This window comes from Zalophus californianus, chromosome 8, assembly GCF_009762305.2.
Source record: "Zalophus californianus isolate mZalCal1 chromosome 8, mZalCal1.pri.v2, whole genome shotgun sequence".
NCBI lineage: Eukaryota > Metazoa > Chordata > Mammalia > Carnivora > Otariidae > Zalophus > Zalophus californianus.
Window position 1 is genome coordinate 93,708,372 of NC_045602.1, and position 14,790 is coordinate 93,723,161.

Genomic DNA, 14,790 nt, shown 5'->3' on the forward strand with positions numbered 1-14,790 from the left:
AACATGGATGGGACTGGAGGAGATTATGCTAAGTGAATAAGTCAAGCAGAGAAAGTCAATTACCATACGGTTTCACTTATCTGTGGAACATAAGGAACAGCATGGAGGACATTAGGAGAAGGAAGGGACAAATGAAGGGGGGGAATCGGAGGGAGAGATGAACCATGAGAGACTATGGACTCTGAGAAACAAACAGGGTTTTAGAGGGGAGGGGGGAGGGGGGATGGGTTAGCCCAGTGATGGGTATTAAGGAGGGCACGTACTGCATGGAGCACTGGGTGTTATACGAAAACAATGGATCGTGGATCACCACATCAAAAACTAATGATGTATTGTATGGTGACATAACATAATAAAATTCAAAAAAATTTAAAAAATAAAATAAAAAATAAAAAATTATAAACTATTGGAAACACACAAAAATGCAGAGAACAGCATAACATGAATGACATGAAACCACCACTCAAATTGAACAGATATTTGAGAGATGCTAACATTTGACCATATTTGCCTAGAATATTTGTGTTTTAATCTAAAGAAATAAACTGTTACTGATACATTGAAGTTCTCTGTATACTGCCCACCATAGTGCCTTCTTTTCTTCCCCAGAGCTGATTACTTTCTTGGAGTTGTCACGAACCCCTTCCATGCATGTTTTTATACTTTTAGTATATACAAACCTTTCCCTCTCTTTCTGTAAACAACACACTGAATTGTTTTGTGTTTTTCCACTTTTACCTGTATTTTATCAACTGTATAAATCCTCCAGCAATGTGTTTCTTATTGTTTTCCTTTTGGTGGGCACTAATGTTTCCAAACTTTTACTATTTCAAACAATTCTACAATTAAGTTTTTGTCTCTCTTTGTACAACGCTGAGAGTTTCTCAACAGCAGTTTTGTCCCATATAGATATCAGAGAGCCACAAAGGTGAGTTATGCAGTAATTTTACATTTTCTAGTAGCCACATTAGAAAATTAAAAAAAAAAACCCTGGTGAAATTAACTTTATATAATAATATATTTTAACTCAACATATGCAATGTATCCATTTCAACCTACAACTGATATAAAAGTTAATGAAATAATAAAATAATGAAAAATATAATGATTTCACATATATATGGAATCTAAAAAACAAAACACACAAACAAGCATAAACAGACCCATAAATACAGAAAACAAACTGGTGGTTGCCACAGGTGGGGATAGAAGGGTGGGCACGATGGGTGGAGGAGAGTGGGAGGTACAGGCTTCCAGTGAGGGGAGTATAAGTCATGGGGGTAAAAGGCACAGCATAGGGAACAAAGTCAATGGTATTATAATAGCGTTGCATGGTGACAGATGGTAGCTACATCTGTGGTGAGCGTAGTATAATGTATTTAAACAATTAATGAAATATGTTACATTATTTCTTTCATACAAAGTCTTAATCCAAAATGAATTTCTCAGTTTCGGCTAGCCAAACTCTCAAGTGCTCAAGAGTCACACATGGCTGGTGATTACCGTGTTGGGCAGTGTAGCTCTAAATATTTAGAGAGGGAATCAGAGGGTCATAGAATATGATATGCCATCTGCAAACTTACTTGATACTGCAAATGTGTTTTTCATAGTTTATGAAAGTCCCTCTTTCCTGTTATCTTTCCCAATGCTCAGAGTGATCTGCCTCCAAACTTGGCCAGCTTACTGGGCCTAAAATGGCACCTCACTGTACTATTTTTCTTTTGCTGTTTGCTATACTAGTAAGTCTAAGTACTTTTTTCTCTTGTTTCAGGAAGACAGCAGCGTTTTCTTTTTTTTTCTTCATTTTATTTTTCTCTTTAAATTTTTTTATTGTTATGTTAATCACCATATATTACATCATTAGTTTTTGATGTAGCGTTCCATGATTCATTGTTTGTGCATAACACCCAGTGCAGAGCGTACCCTCTTTAATACCCATCACCAGGCCAACCCATCCCCCCACCCCCCTCCCCTCTAGAACCCTCAGTTTGTTTTTCAGAGTCCATCGTCTCTCATGGTTCATCCCCCCCTCTGACTTACCCCCCTTCATTCTTCCCCTCCTGCTATCTTCTTCTTCTTTTTCTTAACATATATTGCATTAGTTGTTTCAGAGGTACAGAGTTGTATTCTTTTTTATTGATACGTGGTTGTCTATATATTCTATATACAGATCTTTGATGGTCATATATCCTACCTACAACATCTTCTAGCCCATGATTTGTCTTTTCATATTAGTGTTTTGGTTATACAGAATATTTTCATTTCAATGTGATAATATTTATCAATATTTTCTTTTGTGAGTTTGTGCATTTTCTGCATGGGCTAAGAAATTCTTCCTTGTTCTGCGGTCATAAAGATACTTGCCTACTGTTTTTCTTTAAGATTTTTCAAGTTTTTTTCCACATTTGGTTCTTTATTTTAGCTCGAATTTCCTTTGTATGAAGAGTGAGGTAGAAATTCAATTTTACCACCTCACACCCCTTAGGATGGTTACTATTGAAAACACAGAAAATAAGTGTTGGCTAGGATGTGGAGAAGGTGGGTCCCCTGTGCACTGTCCTTGGGAATGTAAAATGGTGCAGCTAGTGTGGAAAACATGCATGGTGCTACAATGATCATTAAACAAACAAAAAACCAAAAAGCAGTATGGCGGGTCCTCAAAAAATTAAAAATAGAATTGATAATCCATATGATCTAGCAATTCCACTTCTGCGGATATATCCAGAAGAAATGAAATCAGGATCTTGAAGAGATATTTGTACACCCATGTTCATAGCAGCATTATTCACAATAGCTAAAACATGGAAGCAACACAAGTATCCATTGACAGATGAATGTAGCGTATACATATGATGGAGTATTATTCAGCCTTAAGAAGGAAAGAAATTCTGACATATGCTACAGTGTGGATGAACCTTAGGACATTATACCATTATACCTAGTGAAATAAGCCAGTCACGAAAAGACAAATACTGCGTGATTCCACTTATATGAGGTACTTCGAGTGGTTAAAATCATAGAGACACAAGACAGAGGATCATAGGAGAAGTAAGGGAAAAATGAAACAAGATGAAGCCAGAGAGGGAGACAAACCATAAGAGACTCTTAATTTCAGGAAACAAACTGAAGGTTGCTGGAGTGGTGGGGGGTGGGAGGGATGGGGTGGCTGGGTGATGGACATTGGGAAGGGTATGTGCTATGGTGAGTACTGTGAATTGTGTAAGACTGATGAATCACAGACCTGTACCCCTAAAACAAATAATACATTATATGTTAATAAAAAAAGACTTATAAAAAATAAAATAAAAAAGATTTTATTTATTTGTCAGAGAGAGAGAGAACACAAGCAGGGGGAGCTGCAGGCAGAGGGGGAAGAAATCTTCCCACTGAACAAGGAGTCTGATGCAGGACTCGATCCCTGGACCCTGAGATCATGACCTGAGCTGAAGGCAGATGCTTAATGATGAGCCACGCAGGCATCCTGACAATTCCTTTCCTAAGAATTATTAGGCCAAATGTTAAGGGAAAAAAATCTACTTCATAAGCCCTTAAACAATCAACCTGTCTCCCTTCCTTCTTTGCATTTTTCTTTGTTTTTTATTATTTGCTTTTTAAAATATTTAAAGTATGAGAGAGTAGAAGATAGCGATGCATTTAAATAGATGGGGAAGCTCAAGAATGAATTAACAGAGAAGGAATCACTTGTTCATCTTCCTATTTGAGTCTGAATACTTCATGAATACAGTTGATTCTATGCCCCCCCCCCCCCCAAAATCATAGAGACAGAAAGTAAAACGGTGATTGCCAGGGGTTATAGAGAGGGAGTATTCAGAATTTTAGTTTTACAAGATGACAGAGTTCTGGAGATGGATGATGGTGACAGCTGCACATTGTGAATGTATTTAACACCACCAAACTGTACATTTAAAAATGGTTAAGATGATACATTTTATGTTACATATATTTTGTCACAATAAAAAAATTGGGGAAAAATGTACTGGGGGAGGTGGAAGGGCATCAGATTTGCCCTAAGTGAATAAATGAATTAATTGATGGTGGGAAAGAGTGAGGCAGGAAGAGAGAAGGGCCTTTTCTTTTCTTTTTTCATCTGGAAAGAGAGAAGATGCTAGCCATGAAGAGATGGCAATGAAAGGAAGACAAAGGAGCTTATAGTTCAATCTTAGCAAACACAGCCAAGGGAAGAAAGAAGTTTAGAAGGGTTAGAGTGGTAGTGTGCTCTCCTACGGAATTGACAAAAGGTCATTAAAGATGTCCTGAGACACTGACAGTGAAACTGATGAAAAAATGAATATTTTATGATTACCACGTAAAAAAAATTAATTTGGTGTTTTGCCATGTGGAGCACCATTCATTGAAAAGTCTGTTACCACCTCACTGGTTACTGAAACTACACCTGTCCACACTCAGTTCTCTTGCCTGGGACTATCACTAGGGCCTCCTTTCTGCTCCATGGTTCTATCCCTGATCCAATACCACAAGGCCTAATTACTATTCTTAACAATAAATCCTGATGTTTGCCACCGCAAGACCTCCTTTTTATTCTTCAAACCTGTCTGGGCTATTATGGCCCTTTAAATTCCTTCTGAGTTTTACGACCATCTTGTCAAGTTCTGCGAAAGACCTGTTGGGATTTTGATTGAAATGGAATTGGCTTTCTGGATCAATTTGGGCAGAATTGTGAATTTTAAGATATAGGACTTTCCCCCATGGAACATTGAGTTCTCTCTTATCAATAAATGTTTTAAATTTTGTCTTTCAAACTGAGAGCTTTTCCCATAAGATCAGGAACACGACAGGGATGTCTACTCTCAACCAATCTTGTTCAACATAGTACTGGAAGACCTAGCCTCAGCAATCAGACAACAAAAGGAAATAAAAGGCATCCAAATTGGCAAAGAAGTCAAACTTTTACTCTTTGCAGATAACATGACACTCTATGTAGAAAACCCAAAAGACTCCATCCCAAAATTGCTAGAACTGATACAGGGATTCAGCAAAGTTGCAGGAGATAAAATCAATGCACAGAAGTCAGTTGCATTTCTGTACTAACAATGAGGCAGAAGAAAGAGAAATCAAGGAACTGATTCCATTTACAATTGTATCCAAATCCCTAAGATACCTAGGAATAAACCTAACCAAAGAGGGAAAGGATCTATACTCTGAAAACTATAGAACACTTATGAAAGAAATTGAGGAAGAAACAAAGAAATGGGAAAACATCCCATGCTCATGGATTAGAAGAACAAATATTGTTAAAATATCTATGCTGCCCAAAGCAATCTACACATTCAATGCAATCCCTATCAAAATTCCGTCAGCATTTTTCATAGAGCTGGAATAGACAATCCTAAAATTTGTATGGAACCAGAAAAGACCCTGAATAGCCAAAGGAATGTTGAAAAAGAAAACCAAAGCTAGAGGCATCACAATTCTGGACTTCAAGTTGTATAACAAAGCTGTAATCATCAAGACAGAATGGTATTCACAAAAACAGACATAAAGATCAATAGAACAGAATAGAGAACCCAGAAATGGACCCTAAACTCTATGGTCAACTAATCTTCCACAAAGCAGGAAAGACTATCCAATGGAAAAAAAGACAGTCTTCAACAAATGGTATTGGGAATATTGGACAGCCACATGCAGAGGAATAAAACTAGACCACTTTCTTACACCATACACAAAAATAAACTCAAAATTGATGAAAGACCTAAATGTGAGACAGGAATCCATCAAAATCCTAGACGAGAACACAGGCAACCTCTTTGACCTCAGCTATCACAACTTCTTGGTAGACACATCTCTAAAGGCAAGAGAAACAAAAGCAAAATTCAACTATTGGGACTTCATCAAGATAAAAAGCTTTTGCACAGCAAAGGAAACAGTCAACAAAACTAAGAGGCAACCTACGGAATGGGAGAAGATACTTGCACATGACATATCAGATAAAGGACTAATATGCAAAATCTATAAAAAACTTATCAAAGTCAACACCCAAAAAACAACAAAAAAATCCAGTCAAGAAATGGGCAGAAGACATGAACAGACATTTCTTCAAAGAAGACATACAAATGGCCAATAGACATATGAAAAAATGCTGAAAATCACTTGGCATCAGGGAAATACAAATCAAAACCACAATGAGATATCACCTTACACTGGTCAGAAAGGCTAAAATTAACAACTCAGGAAATAACAGATGTTGGTGAGGATGCAGAGGAAGAAGAACCCTCTTACACTGTTGGTGGGAATGCAAACTGGTGGAGACACTCTGGAAAACAGTATGGAGGTTCCTCAAGAAGTTAAAAATAGAGCTACCTTAAGACCCAGCAATTGTACTACTAGGTATTTATTCAAAGGATACAAACAGTGATTTGAAGGGGCAAGTGCACCCCAATGTTTATAGCATCAATGTCCACAATAGCCAAACTATGGAAAGAGTCCAGATGTCCGTTGACAGATGAATGGATAAAGAAGATGTGGTATATATACACAATGGAATATATTACTCAGCCATTAAAAAGAATGGAATCTTGCCATTTGTAATGACGTAGATGAAACTAGAGGGTATTATGCTAAGCGAAATAAGTCAGTCAGAGAAAGACAAATACCATATGATTTCACTCAAATGTGGAATTTAACAAACAAAAAAATGAACATAGGGGAAGGGAGGAAAAAATAAAATAATATTAAAACAGAGAGGGAGGCAAACCATGAGACTCTTAACTATAGGAAACAAAGTGAGGGTTGGTGGAGGAGAGGTGGGTGGGGGGGATGGGGTAAATGGGTGATGGGCATTAAGGAGGGCACGTGATATAAGGAGCACTGGGTGTTATATGCAACTGATGGATCACTAAATTCTACTCCTGAAACTAATACCGTGTATGCGAATTAAATTGAATTTAAATAAAAAATTTTAAAAATTTATCTTTAAATAAACTTTAAATAAACCCTTATAAACTTTAGACTTTTTGCATATCATTTTTGTTGTTACTGTTAATGACATCTTTCAAAGGTTTTCAAACTGGTTTTCTTAGTGTATTGATATACTGTTGATTTTTGATGAAAAGCCACCAATTTTGCTGAGCTTACTGGTTCTAACACTTTGCCTTTGGAGTCTCTTGATTTTCTTTGCAGACAATCATACTGTCTGTTAAAACACATACAGAGACCAGTCTTGAAAATTGTGAGTGGACAAAACCACTTTAGTCATCAAGCAAATCTTAATTTAGCTTATTTTGTAAGACAAGAGAGGCTCACTTGAACTTCACTTCTTGCTTATGCTTCTGAAAATCATAAGTGAAACTTAAATTGTTCCCCCAAGTTGATATGTGGTAGCCACTAACCAATTCCCTTTCATTTAAGAAAATTCTAACGTAACCAATCACTGTGAAGCATAGTCCCTGGCTCTGCACTATATAAGTCGCTTGACAACAACAGACCTCTGAGCCTCGTCCCATGTTATGGTTTCAGTGCTCCCACTTTGCAAACCATTTGGTATGTGCACAACAGAGTTTTACGAATTACTACTTCAGTGATTCACTGGTTTTACTTGGTTTTTTTTGAACATTTGACATCTGTGGATAATGCACACAAATTCTTTCCCTCCCAGCTGGAGTTGCTCCCTTCTCTTGATGTGTCTGCCTGCCTTCACAGACTCAGTGCTCATCCTTGCTGCACACGTGTCTTGTGCTAGCCTCACGCAAGGACTGCTTGCGTTTCCTTTACATGTTCTTTTGTGCCTCTGAGCCCTGCAAGTGTCATTTCTCTGCCTCCAGTCCCCATTCCCCCAGCCCTACCCCATCCCAACAAATGTCACCTTCCTTAACTCAACCCAGGAGGGACAATTTTTTCACTCCTCTGAGCCTGTGTGTGTGTAAGCTTATCTATCATCTATCAATCTATCATCTATCTATAATATACTGTACATAATGTGCCATGTTTCAGGCTTTTTCTCCCTCATTGGAGTGTGAGCACCCCGAGGTTAATGACTGTTAGATCCATCTTTGTATTATTCCCAATGACTAGCACACCAGTGCCTGACACGCAGAAAGTGTCGGAAGAGGCTTGCTAGTGAGCAGATGTTAAAGTCGTGTCTGAAGCTTGGTTGGTAGGTGCTGGGAGGGCAGTTACCCCCCCTCCACACACACACAGAGTTGAGTCCTTAGCACTGAGCTCTGGTGCTTGATTCCATCAGGTCTTCACATTAATCAAGCTCACTGAAATCTGATTTAGAAATTGGAAGACCAGTGGGAAATAATAGAAAATGTATATACTGGTCTCTGCCCCCCCGGGTTCCTGACACAGAGCTCTTAAAATTCTTGGAATTTCCCTGGGTGACTGGAGTGGGCTTTTGTTCTATTGAGGTGACGCTGGGTGGGCTCCTGACAGCTTCAGATTAGGGGCTGGTCGCCAGAAAGACCAAGCCATGAGGAGGAGCTTGGAACTTTCAGCCCCATGTTCTTTGGAGAGGGGGTGGGGCTAGAAGTGGGGTTGCTAATCTGTCATGCTTATATGATGAAGCCTCCCTAAAATTCCCAATAGTATGAGGTCTGGAAGCTTCCAGGTTGCTGAACACATGGGGTTGCTGGGAGAGTGGCCAGCCCGGCGAGGGCAGAAAGTTCTGTGTACCTTCCCACATACCTTGTCCTCTGCACCACTTCCATCTGGATCCTCATCTGTGTCCTTTATCACACCTTTTACGATAAACCAGTAAAAGGAATTCAGTGTTGAGGCACCTGGATGGCTCAGTTGGTTAAGCGTCTGCCTTCGGCTCAGGTCATGATTCCAGGGTCCTGGGATCGAGCCCCGCATCCCGCTCCCAACTTGGCAGGAAGCCTGCTTCTCCCTCTCCCACTCCCCCTGCTTGTGTTCCCTCTCTGTCTCTCTGTCAATTAAATAAATAAATAAAATCTTAAAAAAAAAAAAAAGGAATTCAGTGTTTCCCTGAGTTCTGTTGAGCCATTCTAGCAAATTATCAGAACCAAGGAGGGACTGTGGGAATCCAGCTTTGCAGCCAAGTCCGACAGAAGTTGTGGGTAATCTGAGGACCTATGACTTGTGGCTGGTGTCTGAAGTGGGGTGTCATTCTTGTGGGACTGAGCCCTTCACCTGTGAGGTCTGCACTAAGTGCAGGTGGTGCCAGAATCGAATCGCATTGCAGGACACCCAGCCAGTGTCAGGGAACTGGTTGGTGTGGGAGAACCCCACACATCTGGGGTCAGGAGCATTGTGAGTTGTGGTAGTGGTGTGAGGGTAGAGGGGAGTTTTTCATATAAAGAGTTTATGAACTTATACTGTCCTACTGCCTCTACCTGGGGAAACAAGACCAGCCACGGGTCCATGCATGACCCTCCAGAAACTGAAGGCCCTGGAGACCTCAAAATGGATCAGAGAGTTGTCTGGTGAACACAGCAGAGCAGAGCTTAACCATCCACTTAGCCAAGCCCTCCTATCCCTTGTACTGTTTATTTTCTTAGTGTATTTTAAAAAGTTGATTATCTTCTTTTCCCTAAAATGTATATAAAAAGGAAACTTTATATTATTCCTATTCATTTTAAATCAGGGTCACTTGAGAAAAATAGAAAGTAACTGAAAAAAGAATATTAAATTTAGCTGGAAAATTTGCCTGCTAAAGGTGTTGGGCCCCAAGCCTACTCTACCACTATTCAGAAGTAAGATTAAGTGTTAGCAAAGTGGTGGATTAGCACCAAACCGAGGATTTTTTCTGGATCATCATCAGTACACATGACATGTGATCTCCAGTAAAAGGTGTCCAGATGTAGGACTCTGTGCTTTTTGTTACCACTGCTGACAAATACCTGGTTAGTGTCCTGGCTGAAGGGCTATTTTATTTTCTGATAAGATTTAGAATTAAAAATAGAAATGTTTAAGATGATTTAAAAAACAAACATTTATACACAGAGACAGTCTGGAAGGGTATCACCCACTTGTCAATGTTTACTGCTGGATTTTTGTGTGTGGAATAATTTTAGAAGACCTTAGAAAAGTTGCAAAGATAATACAGGTAATACAGAGAGTTCTTGTATTACCTGGTTTCTAATGTTACATCCCCCTGATCTTATGTTACTATGGTTCATTTGTAGAAACTAAGAAACACACACTAGTACATTACTGTCAACTAAACTCCAACCTTCCTTTGGGTTTCCCTAAATTTTCCATTAATGCCTTTTTTTTGGTTTGAGGATCCAACCTAGGATCCCACATTGCATTTAGTCATGATGTCTCTGCTGGCTTGTGACACCGTCTTTTCTTGATTTTCATGACCTTGACAGTCTTAAGAACGGGACATTTCGGGCGCCTGGGTGGCTCAGATGGTTAAGCGTCTGCCTTCGGCTCAGGTCATGATCCCAGGGTCCTGGGATCGAGTCCCGCATCGGGCTCCCTGCTCCTTGGGAGCCTGCTTCTCCCTCTGCCTCTCTCTCTCTCTCTCTCTGTCTCTCATGAATAAATAAATAAAATCTTAAAAAAAAAAAAACGGGACATTTCGCTGAATGTCCCTCAATTGGAGTTTGTCTGATTCTTTTTTTTTTTTCTTCTCATGATTAGACTCTGGTTATTGAGTTTTTGGAGAGAACACCACAGAGGCAAAGTATCCTTCTTGTCGCAGTGTAATAGGGGTGTGACAAGCACATGACCTCTCACTGGTGATATTAAACTATGGTGACTTGGTTAAAGTGGTGTCGGCCATATCTAGTGGAAATGAGTCAGCCCACGCTACAGGGGGCGAGGGAGGGAAGAATTACACTCCGCTTCCTGGGTCAGAGGGCTGAAGGAAACTTACTTATTTCATCTATTATTTTCCAGATGGGATCTACGTAAACACCCAAAGAAATGTTCCAGATGCTGTGCGGGCTGTCCTGAGATCCCACTGGGCTTCACAGGTGCTGGGGTAACACGGGGATTTCCCTGATAACTGCTTCCCACCTTTTGGTCCTTTTGTGGAATTGCCAGTATTTCCCAAAGTTGTTGCACCGTCTCATATCCCCACCAGCAGTGTGTGAGGGGTTTTCTCCATATCCTCACCAACACCTGTATGACTTTTTTTTTTTTAAAGATTTTATTTATTTATTTATTTGAGAGACAGAGAGTGCGAGTGAGAGAGCACAAGCAGGGGGAGCAGCAGAGGGAGAGGGAGAAGCAGACTTCCCACTGAGCAGGGAGTCTGATGCGGGGCTCGATCCCAGGACACTGGGATCATGACCCAAGCTAAAGGCAGCTGCTTAACCGACTGAGCCACCCAGGGCCCCTGTTTTTTTTTTTTTTTTTTTTACCTTTTTGATTCTAGCCATCACGTGGGAATGAGGATACCCTGTGATTCTGATTTGCACTTCCCTGATGACTAATGATGTCAAGTATCTTTTCACGTGTTTATTAGTCATTTGTATATTTTCTTTGGAGCGACATCGATTCAGATCCTTTGCTCATTTTTAAATTGGGTTAGTTGTCCTTTTATTATTGAATTATAAAAATTCTTTATATACTCTGGATACAAGTCTCTTTTTAGGTATATGATTTGCAAGTATTTCACCCATTCTTTTTGCTTTCCTGATGGTGTCCTTTGCAGCAAAAAAGTTTTAATTTTGGTGAAGTCCAATATATCTGTTTTTCTCTGTTAAGGGCTTTTGGTGTCATAACAAAGAAACCATTGCCTAATGCAAGGTCACAAAGATTTACACCTATGTTTTCTTCTAAGAGTTTTATAGCGTAGCTCTTACATTTAGGTCTTGATCCATTTTGAGTTAATTTTGTATACAGTGTGAACTTCATTCATTTTCAGGTGGCTATCCAGTGGTCCCAGCACACTTTGTGGAAAAGATCATTCTCTTCCCATTGAATGATTTGATGCCTTTGTCAGAAATTAAGTGACCATATATGTGAGGATTTATTTCCGGTTTATCTAGATTATATATAAATCAATATTTCATTGATCTATATGTCTATTCCAGTCCCACACTGTCTCAATTACTACAGTTTTTAAGTAAGTTTCAAAATTGGGAAGCGTGAGTACTCCAGCTCTGGTGCTCTTTCTCAAGACTGTTTTAGCTATTCTAGTTCCCTTGGATTTCCACATGAATTTTAGGATCACCTTGTCAATTTCCACAAAGAAACCAACTTGAATTTTGATGGGCACTGCATTCATCACTTTGCTTTTTGATAGCACTTCAAATGAATATGCTAGTTTATGTTCACACCACAAAATTTCACCTCAATAGCAATGCGGTCCCAAATTTTCCTGTCAAACAATTAGAAAGCTTAAAAAGACATGTTTGTTTAGGGTATCACATATGAACACAGGGTTTTAGTTTGTTTGATGACTTTATTTCCAACAGTTGTTACTGCTCATTAGTCATAAAAATCATAAAAATCATCAAAATCATCCGCGGATGTGTTGTGGTTTCTAGGACGTAACGCAGCTTCAATTTCTGAGTTACTGTCATCAGACTCACCCCAGAAGGCTGGAAGAGAAAACCAGGCAGCTATTTAACATCTCTCCATCTGAACAGCTGGCCTTCATCAGCCGGACAGGTTAATCAGAGCGCTGGCCTACAAAAGGCCTACCAGGGACACCAAGGGATGAACCTGACAGATGCATCTGGAATGCGTGTCAGTACTGCACAAATTCACACATTTCAGTGTTTTTTAGGGAAAACACTGCAGAATATTCCCTTCCCTTTTCATTGTGCCCAGCTCCTTACTGCAGGATGGGGCTTTAAGGCCAGGATTACCACAGAAGCAGGGTTAGGTGGGGGTTTCATCAGGCCTGGGCCCGCCTCAGCTCAGCCACTCTGGCACTTTGATCCCCTCTGGTCTCCACAAGAGCAGAGAGGAGAAGGGAAGGCGCAGGGGAAGAAGAGCTGGCCGTGGGTGCACTTGGTTTACTTGGGAGGTGATCCTGGGAACAATGGGAGGGGCTGGAAGAGCAATGCAGAAGAGAGGAAGCCAAGAGAGGGTGTGTTCATGAGGGGGCGGGCAGTGTACAAGGGGGCTCAGTCCTGTAGGGCACCCTCTGAGAAACTCAGAACTCTCCTCAAACTGTCCCAACAAAGAGCAAGGAGATGGGGTTATTCACTGACCAACTTCCATTTCTTGTTGGTTGAGGTTTATTCTCAAGCAGGGCATCTACTCCCTGGCCCTGGGGGCTGGGCCTGCTCCCGCGGCCAGACAAAGCTCTGAGGCAGATGTGCAGAGCTGCCTGTCCCCGCTGAAGGCCATGGGTGCTTCTGAGAACTGCGCTGTGATCGCCAAGGCGGCCGGACAGGATGTGGGGGGACACGGTCTGCTACACTGACCATCTCCATGACCACCGATATCTCCTTGGCACTCACTGCCTGCCATTCTGTGATGACTTCTTATATCCGGCCCATTTCATCCTTGTACCAACCTGGGAATGCCTCCATCTACTGAGCAAACAGGCGGAGACTGGCCCCAATGACAGCATTAATGGATGTTCAAGCTTACCAGTCCCACCCAGGTTGTCAGACTCACACCCATGCTCTCGATCACTAGGGAGGGAGACTAGGCTGACAGGAGTAGAGCGAGCCCAAGCTCTGCAGGGGACATGCCACAGTGTTGGCATGCAAGGTGGAGGAAATTCTCCCTGTGAGCTGGGGCTTCAAAGCTGAATAGGAGCTTACGGTGCTAAGGAAAAGGGAAGGAAGAGCAGGAGCAAAGGCACAGAGGTGCAACTGTGGTGTCCAGGCATACCTCATTTTCCTGTGCTTCGCAGAGATTGTGTTTTTTACAAATGGAAGGTCTGTGGCAACCGTACATCAGGCAAATCTATTGGCACCATTTTTCCAACAGCATTTGCTCACCTTGTGTCTCTGTGTCACATTTTGGTAATTCCCTCATTATTCCCAGCTTTTCTGTTATTATTATATTTCATACAGTGACCTGTGATCAGTGATTATGACTCGCTGAAAGCTCAGATGACGGTTAGCATCTTTTAGCAACAAAGTGTTTAATTAATAATTTTTAAATTAACATATTTTAAATTAATTAATGTTAATTAACTTTTTTTTAGACATAATGCTGCTGTACACTTAAGGGACTACAGTATAGCGTAAACACAACTTTTATAGGCACTGGGAGACCAAAAATTTTATTTGGCTTTATTGCAGTAGTCTGGAACCAAATCTGCAATACCTCTGAGGTATGCCTATATTTGGAAAAAGCTGCTTGTGACTCAACCCGAAGAGGACAAGACCTTGGAAGGAACTGAGCTGGAAAAAAGGGAAGGGCCAGACCACAAAGGGAGAAAGTTATAGACTCTATCCTGCGCTTAGTGGGGGGCATTAGCAATTTTTCACCAGGAAGGTAAGAAGGTTCAATGAAGTTTTAGATGCTGGGGGCCAGGTGGAGGGCAATCAGGACTTGGGAAGGGGCTGGATGTGAGGAAACCAGTCAAGGAGCCCTGTCATGTCATGAGCAGTGGGCACTTGTGGGGCATTAGCTGTGAGGTTGGGGACAGAGGCAAAAAACATTTCATAGGTAGAATATACCACTGTTGGCAATCAGTTGGATGTGGAGGCCAGGATACCCCGCAAATTCATACTTGCAAATTAGAATGCTGAGCCACATGGCCTGTGGCAGCCCTGTGTGTTGTCAGGTCCCAGCCCTGTCACTGAAGAATGGTGCCTCGAGCAGCCTTCCGATCCCCTCAGAGACTACACCACCCCAGGGGTCCCCTCTGTGATCACAGGCACCGTCACAGCCCTTACACGAGGGTGCAGAAAACAAATAAAA

At 41.0% G+C, this 14,790-nt stretch overlaps 1 protein-coding gene across 1 annotated transcript in view; it reads right to left on the reverse strand.

The window, feature by feature from the left end:
- Positions 1–12,352: 12,352 nt before the first annotated feature.
- KIZ (kizuna centrosomal protein) overlaps positions 12,353–14,790 on the reverse strand; it is a 125,560-nt gene continuing 123,122 nt past the window's right edge. The window contains exon 14 of the mRNA XM_027622818.2: positions 12,353–12,500. Within this exon, the coding sequence (XP_027478619.1) occupies positions 12,388–12,500 (113 nt within the window). The 3' untranslated portion in view covers positions 12,353–12,387. The remainder of the gene's footprint in view (positions 12,501–14,790) is intronic.